This window comes from Mobula birostris, chromosome 6 (genome assembly GCF_030028105.1).
Source record: "Mobula birostris isolate sMobBir1 chromosome 6, sMobBir1.hap1, whole genome shotgun sequence".
Lineage (NCBI taxonomy): Eukaryota > Metazoa > Chordata > Chondrichthyes > Myliobatiformes > Myliobatidae > Mobula > Mobula birostris.
The window spans coordinates 90,799,849-90,815,205 of record NC_092375.1 but is presented as its reverse complement, the minus strand read 5'-3'; the positions used below and the strand labels follow the sequence as shown (position 1 = coordinate 90,815,205).

Here is a 15,357-nt window from a genome sequence, read left to right as displayed (position 1 = left end):
CTTCCCGTAACCTCTTCCCTACCCTTCTCAACACTGTCACACCCTTCCCGTAACCTCTTCCCTACTCTTCCCAATGCTGCCACACCCTTCCTGTAACCTCTTTTGTACCCTTCCCAACGCTGCCAAACCCATCCTGTATCCTCTCCCCTACCCTTCCCAACACTGCCACATCCTTCCCGTAACCTCTTCCCTACCTTTCCCGACGCAGCCACACCCTTCCTGTAACCTCTTCTGTACCCTTCCCAACGCTGCCACACCCTTCCCATAACCTCTTGTGTACCTTTCCCAGCGCTGCCACAGCCTTCCTGTAACCTCTCCCCTACCCTTCCCAACACTGTCACACCCTTCCCGTAACCTCTTCCCTGCCCTTCCCTACACTGCCACACCCTTCCCGTAACCTCTTCCGTACCCTTCCCAACACTTCCACACCCTTCCCGTAACCTCTTCTGTTCCCTTCTCATTGCTGCCAGATCCTTCCCATAACCTGTTCCCTACCCTTCCAAACGCTGCCACACCCTTCCTGTAACCTCTCCCCTACCCTTCCCAACGCTGCCACACCCTTCCTGTAACCTCTCCCGTACCCTTCCCAACGCAGCCACACCCTTCCCGTAACCTCTTCCCTACCCTTCCCAACACTGCACAACCTTCCCGTAACCTGTTCCCTACACTTCCCAATGCTGCCACATCCTTCCCGTAACCTCTTCTGTATCCTTCTCAATGCTGCCAGATCCTTCCCGTAATCTCTTCCCTACCCTTCCCAACGCTGCCACACCCTTCCTGTAACATCTTCTGTATCCTTCCCAACGCTGCCACACCCTTCCCGTAACCTCTTCTGTACCCTTCTCAATGCCGCCAGATCCTTCCCATACTCTCTTCCCTACCCTTCCCAACGCTGCGACATCCTTCTTGTAACCTCTCCCCTACCTTCCCAACGCTGCCAGATCGTTCCTGTATCCTCTTCCCTACCCTTCCCAATGCTGCCACACCCTTCCTGTAACCTCTAATGTACCTTTCGCAACGCTGCCACACCCTTCCTGTAACCTCTTCCCTACCCTTCCCAATGCTGTCATAGCCGTCCTGTAACCTCTTCTGTACCCTTTCCAACGCTGCCACACCCTACCCTTCCCAATACTATCACACCCTTCCCGTAACCTCTTCTGTACCCTTCCCAATGCTGCCACACCCTTCCAGTAACCTCATCCCTACCCTTCCCAACGCTGCCACACCCTTCCTGCAACCTCTCCCCGACCCTTCCCAACGCTGCCACACCCTTCCTGTAACCTCTTCTCTACCCTTCCGAACGCTATCACACACTTCCCGTAACCTCTTCTGTACCCTTCGGAACGCTGCCACAACCTTCCCGTAACCTCTTCCCTACCTTTCCCAACGCTGACTCACCCTTCCAATAACCTCTTCCGTACCCTTCCCAACGCTACACACCCTTCCTGTAACCTCGTCGGCACCATTCCCAACGCTGCCACACCCTTCCCGTAACCTCTTCCCTACCCTTCCCAACGCTGCACACCCTTACCGTAACCTCTTCTGTACCCTTCCCAAATCTGCGATATCCTTCCCGTAACCTCTTCCCTACCCTTCCCAGTGCTTCCGCACCGTTCCTGTAACCTCTTTTGTACCCTTCCCAACGCTGCCACACCCCTCCCGTAATCTCTTCTGTACCCTTCCAACACTGTCACACCCTTCCCGTAACCTCTTCCGTACCCTTCCGAACGCTATCACACCCTTCCCGTAACTTCTTCTGTACCCTTCCGAACGCTGCCACAACCTTCCTGTAACCTGTTCCCTACCTTTCCCAACGCTGCCACACCCTTCCAATAACGTCTTCTGTACCCTTCCCAACGCTGCACACCCTTCCTGTAACCTCGTCGGCACCATTCCCAACGCTGCCACACCCTTCCCGTAACCTCTTCCCTACCCTTCCCAACGCTGCCGCACCCTTCCCGTAAACTCTTCCGCACCCTTCCGAACGCTATCACACCCTTCCCGTAACCTCTTCTGTACCCTTCCCAACACTGTCACACCCTTCCCGTAACCTCTTTCCTACCCTTCCCAACACTGTCACACCCTTCCCGTAAACTCTTCCGCACCCTTCCGAACGCTATCACACCCTTCCCGTAACCTCTTCTGTACCCTTCCCAACGCTACCACTACCTTCCCGTAACCTCTTCCGTACCCTTCGCAATGCTGCCAGATCCTACACATAATCTCTTCTCTACCCTTCGAAACGCTGCCACACCCTTCCCGTAACCTCCCCCTTCCCTTCCCAACGCTGCCAGATCCTTCCTGTAACCTCTTCTGCACCCTTCCCAACGCTGACACACCCTTCCAGTAACCTCTTCTGTAGTCTTCCCAACACAGTGACATCCTTCCCGTAACCTCTTCCCTACCCTTCTCAACACTGTCACACCCTTCCCGTAACCTCTTCCCTACTCTTCCCAATGCTGCCACACCCTTCCTGTAACCTCTTTTGTACCCTTCCCAACGCTGCCAAACCCATCCTGTATCCTCTCCCCTACCCTTCCCAACACTGCCACATCCTTCCCGTAACCTCTTCCCTACCTTTCCCGACGCAGCCACACCCTTCCTGTAACCTCTTCTGTACCCTTCCCAACGCTGCCACACCCTTCCCATAACCTCTTGTGTACCTTTCCCAGCGCTGCCACAGCCTTCCTGTAACCTCTCCCCTACCCTTCCCAACACTGTCACACCCTTCCCGTAACCTCTTCCCTGCCCTTCCCTACACTGCCACACCCTTCCCGTAACCTCTTCCGTACCCTTCCCAACACTTCCACACCCTTCCCGTAACCTCTTCTGTTCCCTTCTCATTGCTGCCAGATCCTTCCCATAACCTGTTCCCTACCCTTCCAAACGCTGCCACACCCTTCCTGTAACCTCTCCCCTACCCTTCCCAACGCTGCCACACCCTTCCTGTAACCTCTCCCGTACCCTTCCCAACGCAGCCACACCCTTTCTGTAACCTCTTCTGTACCCTTCCCAACGCTGCCACACCCTTCCCGTAACCTCTTCTGTACCCTTCCCAACGCTGCCACACCCTTCCTGTAACCTCTCCCCTACCCTTCCCAACACTGTCACACACTTCCCGTAACTTCTTCCCTACGCTTCCCAACACTGCCACACCCTTCCTGCAACCTCTTCTGTATCCTACCCAACACTGCCACACCCTTCCCGTAACCTCTTCTCTACCCTTCCCAACACTGTCACACCCTTCCCGTAACCTCTTCCCTACGCTTCCCAACGCTGCCACACCCTTCCTGCAACCTTTTCTTCACTCTTGCCAACGCTGTCACACCCTTAACGTAACGTCATCTGTACCCTTCCCAACGCTGCAACATCCTTCCCGTAAACTCTTCCCTACCCTTCCCAACACTGTCACACCCTTCCCGTAAACCCTTCCGCACCCTTCCCAACGCTGCCACACCCTTCCCGTAACCTCTTCCCTACCCTTCCCAATGCTGCCACACCCTTCCTGTAACCTCTTTTGTACCATTCCAAACGCTGCCACCCCCTACCCGTAACCTCTTCCCTACTCTTTCCAACACTGTGACACCCTTCCCATTACCTCTTCCCTACCCTTCCCAACACTGTCACACCCTTCCCGTAACCTCTTCCTTACCCTTCCGAACACTGCCACACCCTTCCCGTAACCTCTTCTGTACCCTTCCCAACACTGCCACACGCTTTCTGTAACTTCTTCTGTACCCTTCCCGACAGTTCCACACCCTTCCTTTAACCTCTTCCCTACTCTTCCCAACGCTGCCACACCCTTTCTGCAACCTATTCTGTACCCTTCCCAAAGATGCCACACTCTTCCCGTAACCTCTTCTGTACCCTTCCCAACGCTGCCACACCCTTCCTGTAACTTCTTCTGTACCCTTCCCAATGCTGCTACACCCTTCCCGTAACCTCTTCTGCACCCTTCCCAACGCTGTCACAGCCTTCCCGTAACCCTTTCCCTACCCTTCCCAACGCTGCCACACCCTTCCCGTAACCTCTTCTGTACCCTTCCCAACGCTGCTACACACTTCCCGTAACCTCTTATCTACCCTTCCCAAAGCTGCCACACCCTTCCTGTAACCTCTTCTGTACCCTTCCCAACGCTGCCACACCCTTCCTGTAACCTCTCCCCTACCCTTCCCAACACTGTCACACCCTTCCCGTAACCTCTTCCCTACGCTTCCCAACACTGCCACACCCTTCCTGCAACCTCTTCTGTATCCTACCCAACACTGCCACAACCTTCCCGTAACCTCTTCTCTACCCTTCCCAACACTGTCACACCCTTCCCGTAACCTCTTCCCTACTCTTCCCAACACTGCCACACCCTTCCTGCAACCTCTTCCGCACCCTTCCCAACGCTGCCACACCCTTCCCGTAACCTCTTTTGTACCATTCCAAACGCTGCCACCCGCTACCCGTAACCTCTTCCCTACTCTTTCCAACACTGTCACACCCTTCCCATTACCTCTTCCCTACCCTTCCCAACATTGTCACACCCTTCCCGTAACCTCTTCCTTACCCTTCCGAACACTGTCACACCCTTCCGGTAACCTCTTCTGTACCCTTCACAACACTGCCACACCCTTCCCGTAAACTCTTCCCTACCCTTCCCAAAGCTGCCACACCCTTCCCGTAACCTCTTCCCCACCCTTCCCAACGCTGCCAGATCTTTCCTGTAACCTCTTCTGTACCCTTCCCAAATCTGCCACATCCTTCCCGTAACCTCTTCCCTACCCTTCCTAATGCTGCAACACCCTTCCTGTAACCTCTACTGTATCCTTCCCAACGCTGTCACACCCTTCCTGTAATGTTTTCTTCACCCTTCCCAACGCTGTCACACCCTTCCCGTAACGTCTTCTGAACCCTTCCCAACGTGGCGACATCCTTCCCGTAACCTCTTCCCCACTCTTCCCAACACTGTGACACCCTTCCCGTAACCTCTTCCCTACCCTTCCCAACACTGTCACACCCTTCCCGTAACCTCTTCTGTACCCTTCCCAACGCTGCCACTAACTTCCCGTAACCTCTTCCCTACCCTTCCCAACGCTGCCACACCCTTCTGGTAACCTCTTCTGTACCCTTCCCAACGTGGCGACATCCTTCCCGTAACCTCTTCCCCACCCTTCCCAACACTGTGACACCCTTCCCGTAACATCTTCTGTACCCTTCCCAATGCTGCCACATCATTCCCATAATCTCTTTCTTACCCTTCCCAACGCTGCCACACCCTTCTCGTATCCTTTCCCCTACCCTTCCCAACACTGTCACACCCTTCCCGTAACCTCTTCCCTACCCTTCCCAACACTGTCACACCCTTCCCGGAACCTCTTCTGTACCCTTCCAAACGCTGCCACATCCCTCCCGTAACCTCTTCCCTACCCTTCCCAACGCTGCCGCACCCTTCCCGTAAACTCTTCCGCACCCTTCCGAACGCTATCACACCCTTCCCGTAACCTCTTCTGTATCGTTCCCAACGCTGCCAGATCCTACACATAATCTCTTCTCTACCCTTCGAAACGCTGCCACACCCTTCCCGTAACCTCCCCCTTCCCTTCCCAACGCTGCCAGATCCTTCCTGTAACCTCTTCTGCACCCTTCCCAACGCTGACACACCCTTCCAGTAACCTCTTCTGTAGTCTTCCCAACACAGTGACATCCTTCCCGTAACCTCTTCCCTACCCTTCTCAACACTGTCACACCCTTCCCGTAACCTCTTCCCTACTCTTCCCAATGCTGCCACACCCTTCCTGTAACCTCTTTTGTACCCTTCCCAACGCTGCCAAACCCATCCTGTATCCTCTCCCCTACCCTTCCCAACACTGCCACATCCTTCCCGTAACCTCTTCCCTACCTTTCCCGACGCAGCCACACCCTTCCTGTAACCTCTTCTGTACCCTTCTCAATGCTGCCAGATCCTTCCCATATTCTGTTCCCTACCCTTCCGAACGCTGCCACACCCTTCCTGTAACCTCTTCTGTACCCTTCCCAACGCTGCCACACCCTTCCCATAACCTCTTGTGTACCTTTCCCAGCGCTGCCACAGCCTTCCTGTAACCTCTCCCCTACCCTTCCCAACACTGTCACACCCTTCCCGTAACCTCTTCCCTGCCCTTCCCTACACTGCCACACCCTTCCCGTAACCTCTTCCGTACCCTTCCCAACACTTCCACACCCTTCCCGTAACCTCTTCTGTACCCTTCTCATTGCTGCCAGATCCTTCCCATAACCTGTTCCCTACCCTTCCGAACGCTGCCACACCCTTCCTGTAACCTCTCCCCTACCCTTCCCAACGCTGCCACACCCTTCCTGTAACCTCTCCCGTACCCTTCCCAACGCAGCCACACCCTTTCTGTAACCTCTTCTGTACCCTTCCCAACGCTGCCACACCCTTCCCGTAACCTCTTCTGTACCCTTCCCAACGCTGCTACATCCTTCCCGTAACCTCTTACTACCCTTTACAACACTGTCACACCCTTCTCATAACCTCTTCCCAACCCTTCCCAACACTGTCACACCCTTCCCGTAACCTCTTCCCTACCCTTCCCAACACTGCCACACCCTTCCCGTAACATCTTCTGTCCCCTTCCCAATGCTGCCACATCATTCCCATAATCTCTTTCCTACCCTTCCCAACACTGTCACACCCTTCCATTAAACTCTTCCGCACCCTTCCGAACGCTATCACACCCTTCCCGTAACCTCTTCTGTACCCTTCCCAACGCTACCACTACCTTCCCGTAACCTCTTCCCTACCCTTCGCAATGCTGCCAGATCCTACACATAATCTCTTCTCTACCCTTCGAAACGCTGCCACACCCTTCCCGTAACCTCCCCCCTACCCTTCCCAACGCTGCCAGATCCTTCCTGTAACCTCTTCTGCACCCTTCCCAACGCTGACACACCCTTCCCGTAACCTCTTCTGTAGTCTTCCCAACACTGTGACATCCTTCCCGTAACCTCTTCCCTACCCTTCTCAACACTGTCACACCCTTCCCGTAACCTCTTCCCTACTCTTCCCAATGCTGCCACACCCTTCCTGTAACCTCTTTTGTACCCTTCCCAACGCTGCCAAACCCATCCTGTATCCTCTCCCCTACCCTTCCCAACACTGCCACATCCTTCCCGTAACCTCTTCCCTACCTTTCCCGACGCAGCCACACCCTTCCTGTAACCTCTTCTGTACCCTTCCCAACGCTGCCACACCCTTCCCATAACCTCTTGTGTACCTTTCCCAGCGCTGCCACAGCCTTCCTGTAACCTCTCCCCTACCCTTCCCAACACTGTCACACCCTTCCCGTAACCTCTTCCCTGCCCTTCCCTACACTGCCACACCCTTCCCGTAACCTCTTCCGTACCCTTCCCAACACTTCCACACCCTTCCCGTAACCTCTTCTGTACCCTTCTCATTGCTGCCAGATCCTTCCCATAACCTGTTCCCTACCCTTCCGAACGCTGCCACACCCTTCCTGTAACCTCTCCCCTACCCTTCCCAACGCTGCCACACCCTTCCTGTAACCTCTCCCGTACCCTTCCCAACGCAGCCACACCCTTTCTGTAACCTCTTCTGTACCCTTCCCAACGCTGCCACACCCTTCCCGTAACCTCTTCTGTACCCTTCCCAACGCTGCTACATCCTTCCCGTAACCTCTTACTACCCTTTACAACACTGTCACACCCTTCTCATAACCTCTTCCCAACCCTTCCCAACACTGTCACACCCTTCCCGTAACCTCTTCCCTACCCTTCCCAACACTGCCACACCCTTCCCGTAACATCTTCTGTCCCCTTCCCAATGCTGCCACATCATTCCCATAATCTCTTTCCTACCCTTCCCAACACTGTCACACCCTTCCATTAAACTCTTCCGCACCCTTCCGAACGCTATCACACCCTTCCCGTAACCTCTTCTGTACCCTTCCCAACGCTACCACTACCTTCCCGTAACCTCTTCCCTACCCTTCGCAATGCTGCCAGATCCTACACATAATCTCTTCTCTACCCTTCGAAACGCTGCCACACCCTTCCCGTAACCTCCCCCCTACCCTTCCCAACGCTGCCAGATCCTTCCTGTAACCTCTTCTGCACCCTTCCCAACGCTGACACACCCTTCCCGTAACCTCTTCTGTAGTCTTCCCAACACTGTGACATCCTTCCCGTAACCTCTTCCCTACCCTTCCCAACACTGTCACACCCTTCCCGTAACCTCCTCCCTACCCTTCCCAACACTGTCACACCCTTCCCGTAACCTCTTCCCTACCCTTCCCAGCACTGCCACACGCTTCCCGTAACCTCTTCTGTACCCTTCCCAATGCTGCCACATCCTTCCCATAATCTCTTCCCTACCCTTCCCAACGCTGCCACACTCTTCCTGTAACCTCTTCTGTACCCCTCCAAACGCTGCCACACCCTTCCTGTAACCTCTCCCCTACCCTTCCCAACGCTGTCACACGTTTCCCGTAACCTCTTCTGTACGCTTCCCAACACTGCCACACCCTTCCCGTAACCTCTTCCCTACCCTTCCCAACGCTGCCACTCCCTTCCCGTAACCTGTTCTGTACGCTTCCCAACACTGCCACACCCTTCCCGTAACCTCTTCCCTACCCTTCCCAACGCTGCCACACCCTTCCCGTAACCTGTTCTGTACCCTTCTCAATGCTGGCAGATCCTTCTCATAATCTGTTCCCTATCCTTTCCAACGCTGCCACACCCTTCCTGTAACCTCTCCCCTACCCTTCCGAACGCTGCCACACCCTTCCTGTAACCTCTTCTGTACCCTTCCCAACGCTGCCACACCCTTCCCATAACCTCTTGTGTACCCTTCCCAACGCTGCCACGCCCATCCTGTAACCTCTCCCCTACCCTTCCCGACACTGTCACACCCTTCCCGTAACCTCTTCCCTACCCATCCCAACACTGCCACACACTTCCCGTAACCTCTTCCCTACCCTTCCCAGTACTGTCACACCCTTCCCGTAACCTCTTCACTACCCTTCCCAACACTGTCACACCCTTCCCGTAACCTCTTCTGTACCCTTCCCAATGCTGCCACACCCTTCCCATAACCTCTTCCCTACCCTTCCCAACGCTGCGACATCCTTCACGCAACCTCTTCCCTCCCCTTCCCAACACTGCCACATCCTTACCGTAACCTCTTCTGTACGCTTCCCAACACTGCCACACCCTTCCCGTAACCTCTTTCCTACCCTTCCCAACGCTGTCACACCCTTCCTGTAACCTGTTCTGTACCCTTCTCAATGCTGGCAGATCCTTCTCATAATCTGTTCCCTATCCTTTCCAACGCTGCCACACCCTTCCTGTAACCTCTTCTGTACCCTTCCCAACGCTGCCACACCCTTCCCATAACCTCTTGTGTACTCTTCCCAACGCTGCCACGCCCATCCTGTAACCTCTCCCCTACCCTTCCCGACACTGTCACACCCTTCCCGTAACCTCTTCCCTACCCTTCCCAACACTTCCACACCCTTCCTGTAACCTCTTCTGTATCCTTCCCAACACTGCCACACCCGTCCCGTAACCTCTTCTGTACCTTTCCCAACGCTGCCACATCCTTCCCTTAACCTCTTCTGTACCCTTCCCAACACTGCCACACCCTTCCCGTAACCTCTTCCCTACCTTTCCCAACGCAGCCACACCCTTCCCGTAACCTCTTCTGTACCCTTCTCAATGCTGCCAGATCCTTCCCATATTCTGTTCCCTACCCTTCCCAACGCTGCCACACCCTTCCTGTAACCTCTCCCCTACCCTTCCGAACGCTGCCACACCCTTCCTGTAACCTCTTCTGTACCCTTCCCAGCGCTGCCACACCCTTCCTGTAACCTCTCCCCTACCGTTCCCAACACTGTCACACCCTTCCCGTAACCTCTTCCCTGCCCTTCCCTACACTGCCACACCCTTCCTGTAACCTCTTCTGTACCCTTCCCTACACTGCCACACCCTTCCCGTAACCTCTTCTGTACCCTTCCCAATGCTGTCACACCCTTCCCGTAACCTCTTCCCTACCCTTCCCAACGCTGCCACACCCTCCTGTAATGCAGTGACCACAACTGCTCACAACAATGCCAAAGATTTATACAGCTGCAACATGACAATCCGATAGCTATACTCAATGCCTCAGCTGATGAAGGTAAGCATGAAAATGTTGCTTCATTATTCAAGAAGGAAACAATGGATAACCGTGGGAACTATGGACCAGTGAGTCTCATGTCAGCAGTAGGGAAGTTACTGGACAGAATCTTTGGGATAGGATTTGTGAGAATTTGGAGGGTGCCAGCATGGCTTTGTTCAGGGCAAGTCATGTGTTATCGATTTGATTGAGTTATTTGACCGGGTCTCATCACCTGGTGAAGGTGGAGCTGCTGATGTTGTCTGCACGGATTCGAGTAGGACATTTAACATGGTCCCTCATGGGAGGCTCATCCAGAAGATTAAGCTGCATGTGATCCATGGTGAGAGTATTGGCCGTTTGGATTCAGAACCGGCTTGCTCATGGAAGAGAGGGTAATGATTGGAGGTCTGTGATTAGTGATGTTCTGCAGGGATCTGTACTGGGACCTCTGCTATTTGTGAGGTATATACTGTAAATGACCTGCATGAAAATGTAGATGATATGTTTGTAGGTGATATGGAGCTGCATAGCAGGCATAGAGAGGCAGGAACAAATGAGGTACTTATGGAGTATAAGAAATGGAAGAGAACACTTTAAAAGGAAATCAGGAGGTTCAATGAAGGCATGATATTGCCCTAGCAGACAAGGTGAAGGAGAACCCTAAAGGATTTTACTGGTATGTTAAGAGCAAAAGGATTGCAAGGGACAAATTTGGTCCTCAGGAAGATCAGAATGGGAATCTATGTATGGAACTAAAAGAGTGGGGGAGACCTTAAATAGATTTTTTGCATCTGTATTTACCCTGAAGACAGACACAGAGTCCACTGAAGTGAGGCAATGCAGCAGCACGATCACGAACCCTATACAGATGACAGAGGAGGGGGTGGTTTGCTGTCTTGAGGAAAATTAGGGTAGATAAATCCCTGGGGCCTGACAAGGTGTTCCCTTGGACCCTGTGGGAGGATAGTGAAGAAACTATAGGGGCTCTGGCAGGGATACATAAATCATCCTTAGCAACAGGTGAAGTACCAGAGGTTAGGAGGACAGCTAATATTAGATTAGATTATGAAGACACGCAGTCCTCTTTTATCGTCATTTAGTAATGCATGCATTAAGAAATGATACAATATTTCCTCCGGTGTGATATCACAAAAAACAGGACAAACCAAGACTGAAAAAAACTAACAAAACCACATAAATATAACATATAGTTACAACAGTGCAACAGTACCATAACTTGATGAAGAAGTCCGTGAGCACAGTAAAAGTTTAAAGTCTCTCAAATGTCCCACATCTCACGCAGAAGGGAGAAGGAAGAAAAACTCTCCCTGCCATACCCGACCACGGTCCGACTCTGAGTCATCTGAAAACTTCCAACTCTAATCAGCTTTCCGACACTGAGTACTGAGCGCCATCTCTATCCAAATGATTCGACCTCCATCTCGGTCGCCAACAGCAGGCAAGGCCAGGGATTTTGAGGCCTACCCTCCGAAAGATTCCCGACCACGCAATAATGACAGCAGTGAACGAGCGTTTCAGAAATGTTTCCAGATATTCCTCTGTGCTTTCATGTCCATCTCCCTCAAATCAGAATTGCCCACGCCCCCTATTTAACGAATACGATATCATTTTTCACCGGAGGGCTGTGCATGCACGGCGCGCTGCTTCTCTCTCCTCCCGCCTTCTACAAGCCTATTATTCTGCTGCTTAAGAAAGGCTCTAAAAATAAACCAGGAAATTATAGGCTGGTGAGCCTCATCAGTAGTGGGAAAGTTATTGGAATGTATCCTAAGGGACTGGATATATGTGTTTTTGGATAGACATGGACTGATTAAGGATAGTCAGCATTGCTTTGTGCATGGTTAGTTGTGTCTAACCAATCTTAGAGTTTTTCAAGGAAGCTACCAGGAAAGTCAATGAAGGCAAGACAGTGGATGTTGTCTTCATAGATTTTAGCAAGGCATTTGACAAGGTCCTGCATGGGAAGTTGGTCAAGAAGGTTCAGTCACTCAGCATTCAAGATGAGGGAGTAAATTGGATTAGACATTGGCTTTGTGGGAGAAGCCAGAGGGTGGTAGTGGATGGTTGCCTCTCCTACTGGAGGTCTGTGACTAGTGGAGCGCTGCAGAAATCATTGCTGGGTCTGTTGTTGTTTGTCATCTGCATCAATGATCAGGATGATAATGTGGTTAACTGGATCGGTGAATTTGTGGATGACACCAAGATTGGGGTGTAGTGGACAGTGAGGAAGACTATCAGAGCTTGCAGAGAGATCTGCATCAGCTGGCAAAATGGGCTGAAAAACGGCAGATGGAACTTAATGCAGACGAGTGCGAGGTGTTGCACTTTGGTAGGATCAACCAGGGTAGGTCTTACACAGTGAGCAGTAGGGCACTGAAGAGTATGGTAGAACAAAGGGATCTGCGAATACTGGTCCATAATTCATTGAAAGTGATGTCAACAGTAGACAGGATTGTAAAGAAAGCTTTTGGCACATTGGCCTTCAAAAATCAATGTATTGAATACAGGAGTTGGGATATTATGTTGATGTTGTATAAGGTGAGGTCTAATTTGGAGTAATGTGTACAGTTTTGGTCACCTACCTGCAGGAAGGATGTAAATAAGGTTGAAAGAGTACAGAGAAAATTTACAAGGATGTTGCTGGGTCTGGAGGACCTCAGTTATGAGGAATGATTGAATAGGTTAGGACTGTATTCCTTGGACTGTAGAAGATTGAGGGGAGATTTGATAGAAGTATACAAAATTATGAGGGGCATAGATAGGGTAAATGCAAGCAGGCTTTTTCCACTGAGGTCAGGTGGGACTACAACTAGAGGTCATGGGTTAAGGATGAATTGTGAGAAGTTTAATGGGAACATGAGGGAAACCCGTCTCAGAGAGTTGTGAGAGTGGGATGACGGTTCTCCGCCCAAAACATCAACTGTTTATTCATTTCCATAGATGCGGCTTGACCTGCCAAGTTCCTCCAGCAGTTTGCTTGTGTTGTCTTGAAATCTGAGTACTTGTGCACAATTTGTATCTATGTCAATGGAAAGCATCCCACTTGCATGCAAAAGCAGCTTTCAATCAGTTCAGGCAGGCAGGAATTCTACTAAAGATGTAATTAGCTCCCTGCTGAATGAACCCCATGAACTGGGAGTACAGAAACTAAAGCAGTGAAGCAGAAGCCACTCAGAAGTACAGTTCTGGATGAAATAAACATGCCGTCCTGTTGTTTTTAAACTTGAACAAATTTATTCCATATTTCAGTTTGGGCCTTTGGTTTCCCTTCCATTAACTCTTTGGTTGAAGACATCTCATTAGCTGTATAAACATTTTACATCCTTGCAGCTTAATAGTCGGTGGTTTACTGAATTTAGCAATCTCCCTTCAATTAGTCAGTGCTACACCAATATCAGATGTGAAGTGCCAGATCAGTAAATGTGAGTTGTATCACACAAATGAAAATAATATTGTTAAAAGGTACCAAGTTGGAGATTAGTCGTGAATGGGAGAACAGACAATGGGCTGAATGGCCCCTTCCTGCTCCCATGACAGGAAATTAAATGTCATTGACTTGATTCAATGCTTTCTGGTAGCAGGTTGTCAAATTTAGAGTCATACAACACAGAAACAGGCACTTCAGCTCACTGAGTTTGCAGCAACCATCATTTCCACTAACCCGTTTTTATTCTCCCTGCATTCCCATCAACTCTCGCCAGATTTCACCAGTCAGCTACATCCTCAAGGAAAGTCACAATCATCATTTAACTCTCCATCTTGCACACTGAAGGAAATTGAGACAAGTGGAAGAAATTTACAAAACCACAGGGAAAATGTGCAAACTCCACACAGACAGATCTGAAGGTTGAGATTGAACCCAGGTTACTGGAGCTCTCTTGCTGTGCAGCCAAGTGAAGATCTAAAGCTTTCTGGAGGAGGGCCACATTGAAGTTGAATCAACTGCCTGCTACAGAAAAAAAGTTAATCCAAATCATTCCACTTGGTTGCAAGTTGCTTATTGTAGAAGCTGGATCACTCTGGCGAAATCTCCATCACATTGTTGCAAGAGTTCTTCAAGAAACGTCAGTTCATAGCCAGGGAAGAAGGAAGAAAGCTTCATCAAATCCCAGTCTGGATCGGTGTCTGTTCATCAAAGCATAATGTGAATGGAGTCAATCAGTGACTAACATCTACTGTGTTCACATTTCTGAAATAGTGATCAGGTCTCACTGTATTTCCTGAGCATAAGCTTAAACTGCACTGTGGAACATTTATATATATACATTACATGAACCGAAAAAAAAATCTTACATTCATAAAACACAGTATAGACAGTCCCTTCACCCACGGTGTTACGCTGACTTTTCAGCCTACTCGAAGATCAGTCTAACACTTCATTCCTCCATAGCCCTCCATTTTTCTTCCAACTGTGTGCCTACCTAAAAGCCTTTTAAATATCCCTAATATATCTGCGTCCACCACAACCCCCGGCAGTGTGTTCCATGCACTTACCACTGGGTGTAAAAAGCCTACCTCTGATCTCCCCACCCCCCACGATCCAATCACATTATAATGATGCCACCTTCTATTAGCTATGTCCACTGGGCAAGAGGGGCTGACTGTCCATTCTCTCTAAGCCTCTCATCATCTAATATGCCTCTGTCATGTCACCTCTCCTCTTCCTTCACTCCAAAGAGGCAAGGCCCAGCTCGTTCAACCTCTCTTCATAAGACATACTCTCTAATCCAGGCAGCATCCTGGTAAATCCCCTCTGTACCCTCTCTGAAGCATTCCCTTTTTCCTATTGTAACTGAATGAAAGTAGTTAGTGCAATCTTAGCTCTGGAAAGGAAATGAAATTTGACCGATTTCACACTTGCATTTGTTCAGCGTCAGGGTGAGCTGTGAACCATCACCGACATTTTAACTAAGTACGTGTAACGTGTCAGTCAAAGCAAGCAGCTGAGAAGAAGGGAGTGAAGAAATCAGGTGCAAAAAGTCTTTTTTTTAAACACTGCTCGGGGAGAAGGGTCTGCGCTGCGCAGGCGCGTGACGTAGCGCGCCAAGGTTTAAAAACAGACCACCATATACAGTGGGCAGCGTTGTGAGCGGGCATCAAAGAGAGAGGGAGCAGAGTGGGATGGTTTTGGCTAAACAGGCTTCAGCGAGAACAGGCAGAGGCCAGGGTAGGTT

General features: G+C 51.1%; 1 protein-coding gene across 1 annotated transcript in view; it reads right to left on the bottom strand.

Annotated features, from left to right (window-relative positions):
• Positions 1-13,401: 13,401 nt before the first annotated feature.
• epsti1 (epithelial stromal interaction 1) overlaps positions 13,402-15,357 on the bottom strand; it is a 51,715-nt gene continuing 49,759 nt past the window's right edge. Inside the window, exon 10 of the mRNA XM_072262344.1 lies at positions 13,402-14,308. Coding sequence (XP_072118445.1) covers positions 14,181-14,308 — 128 coding nt within the window. The 3' untranslated portion in view covers positions 13,402-14,180. The remainder of the gene's footprint in view (positions 14,309-15,357) is intronic.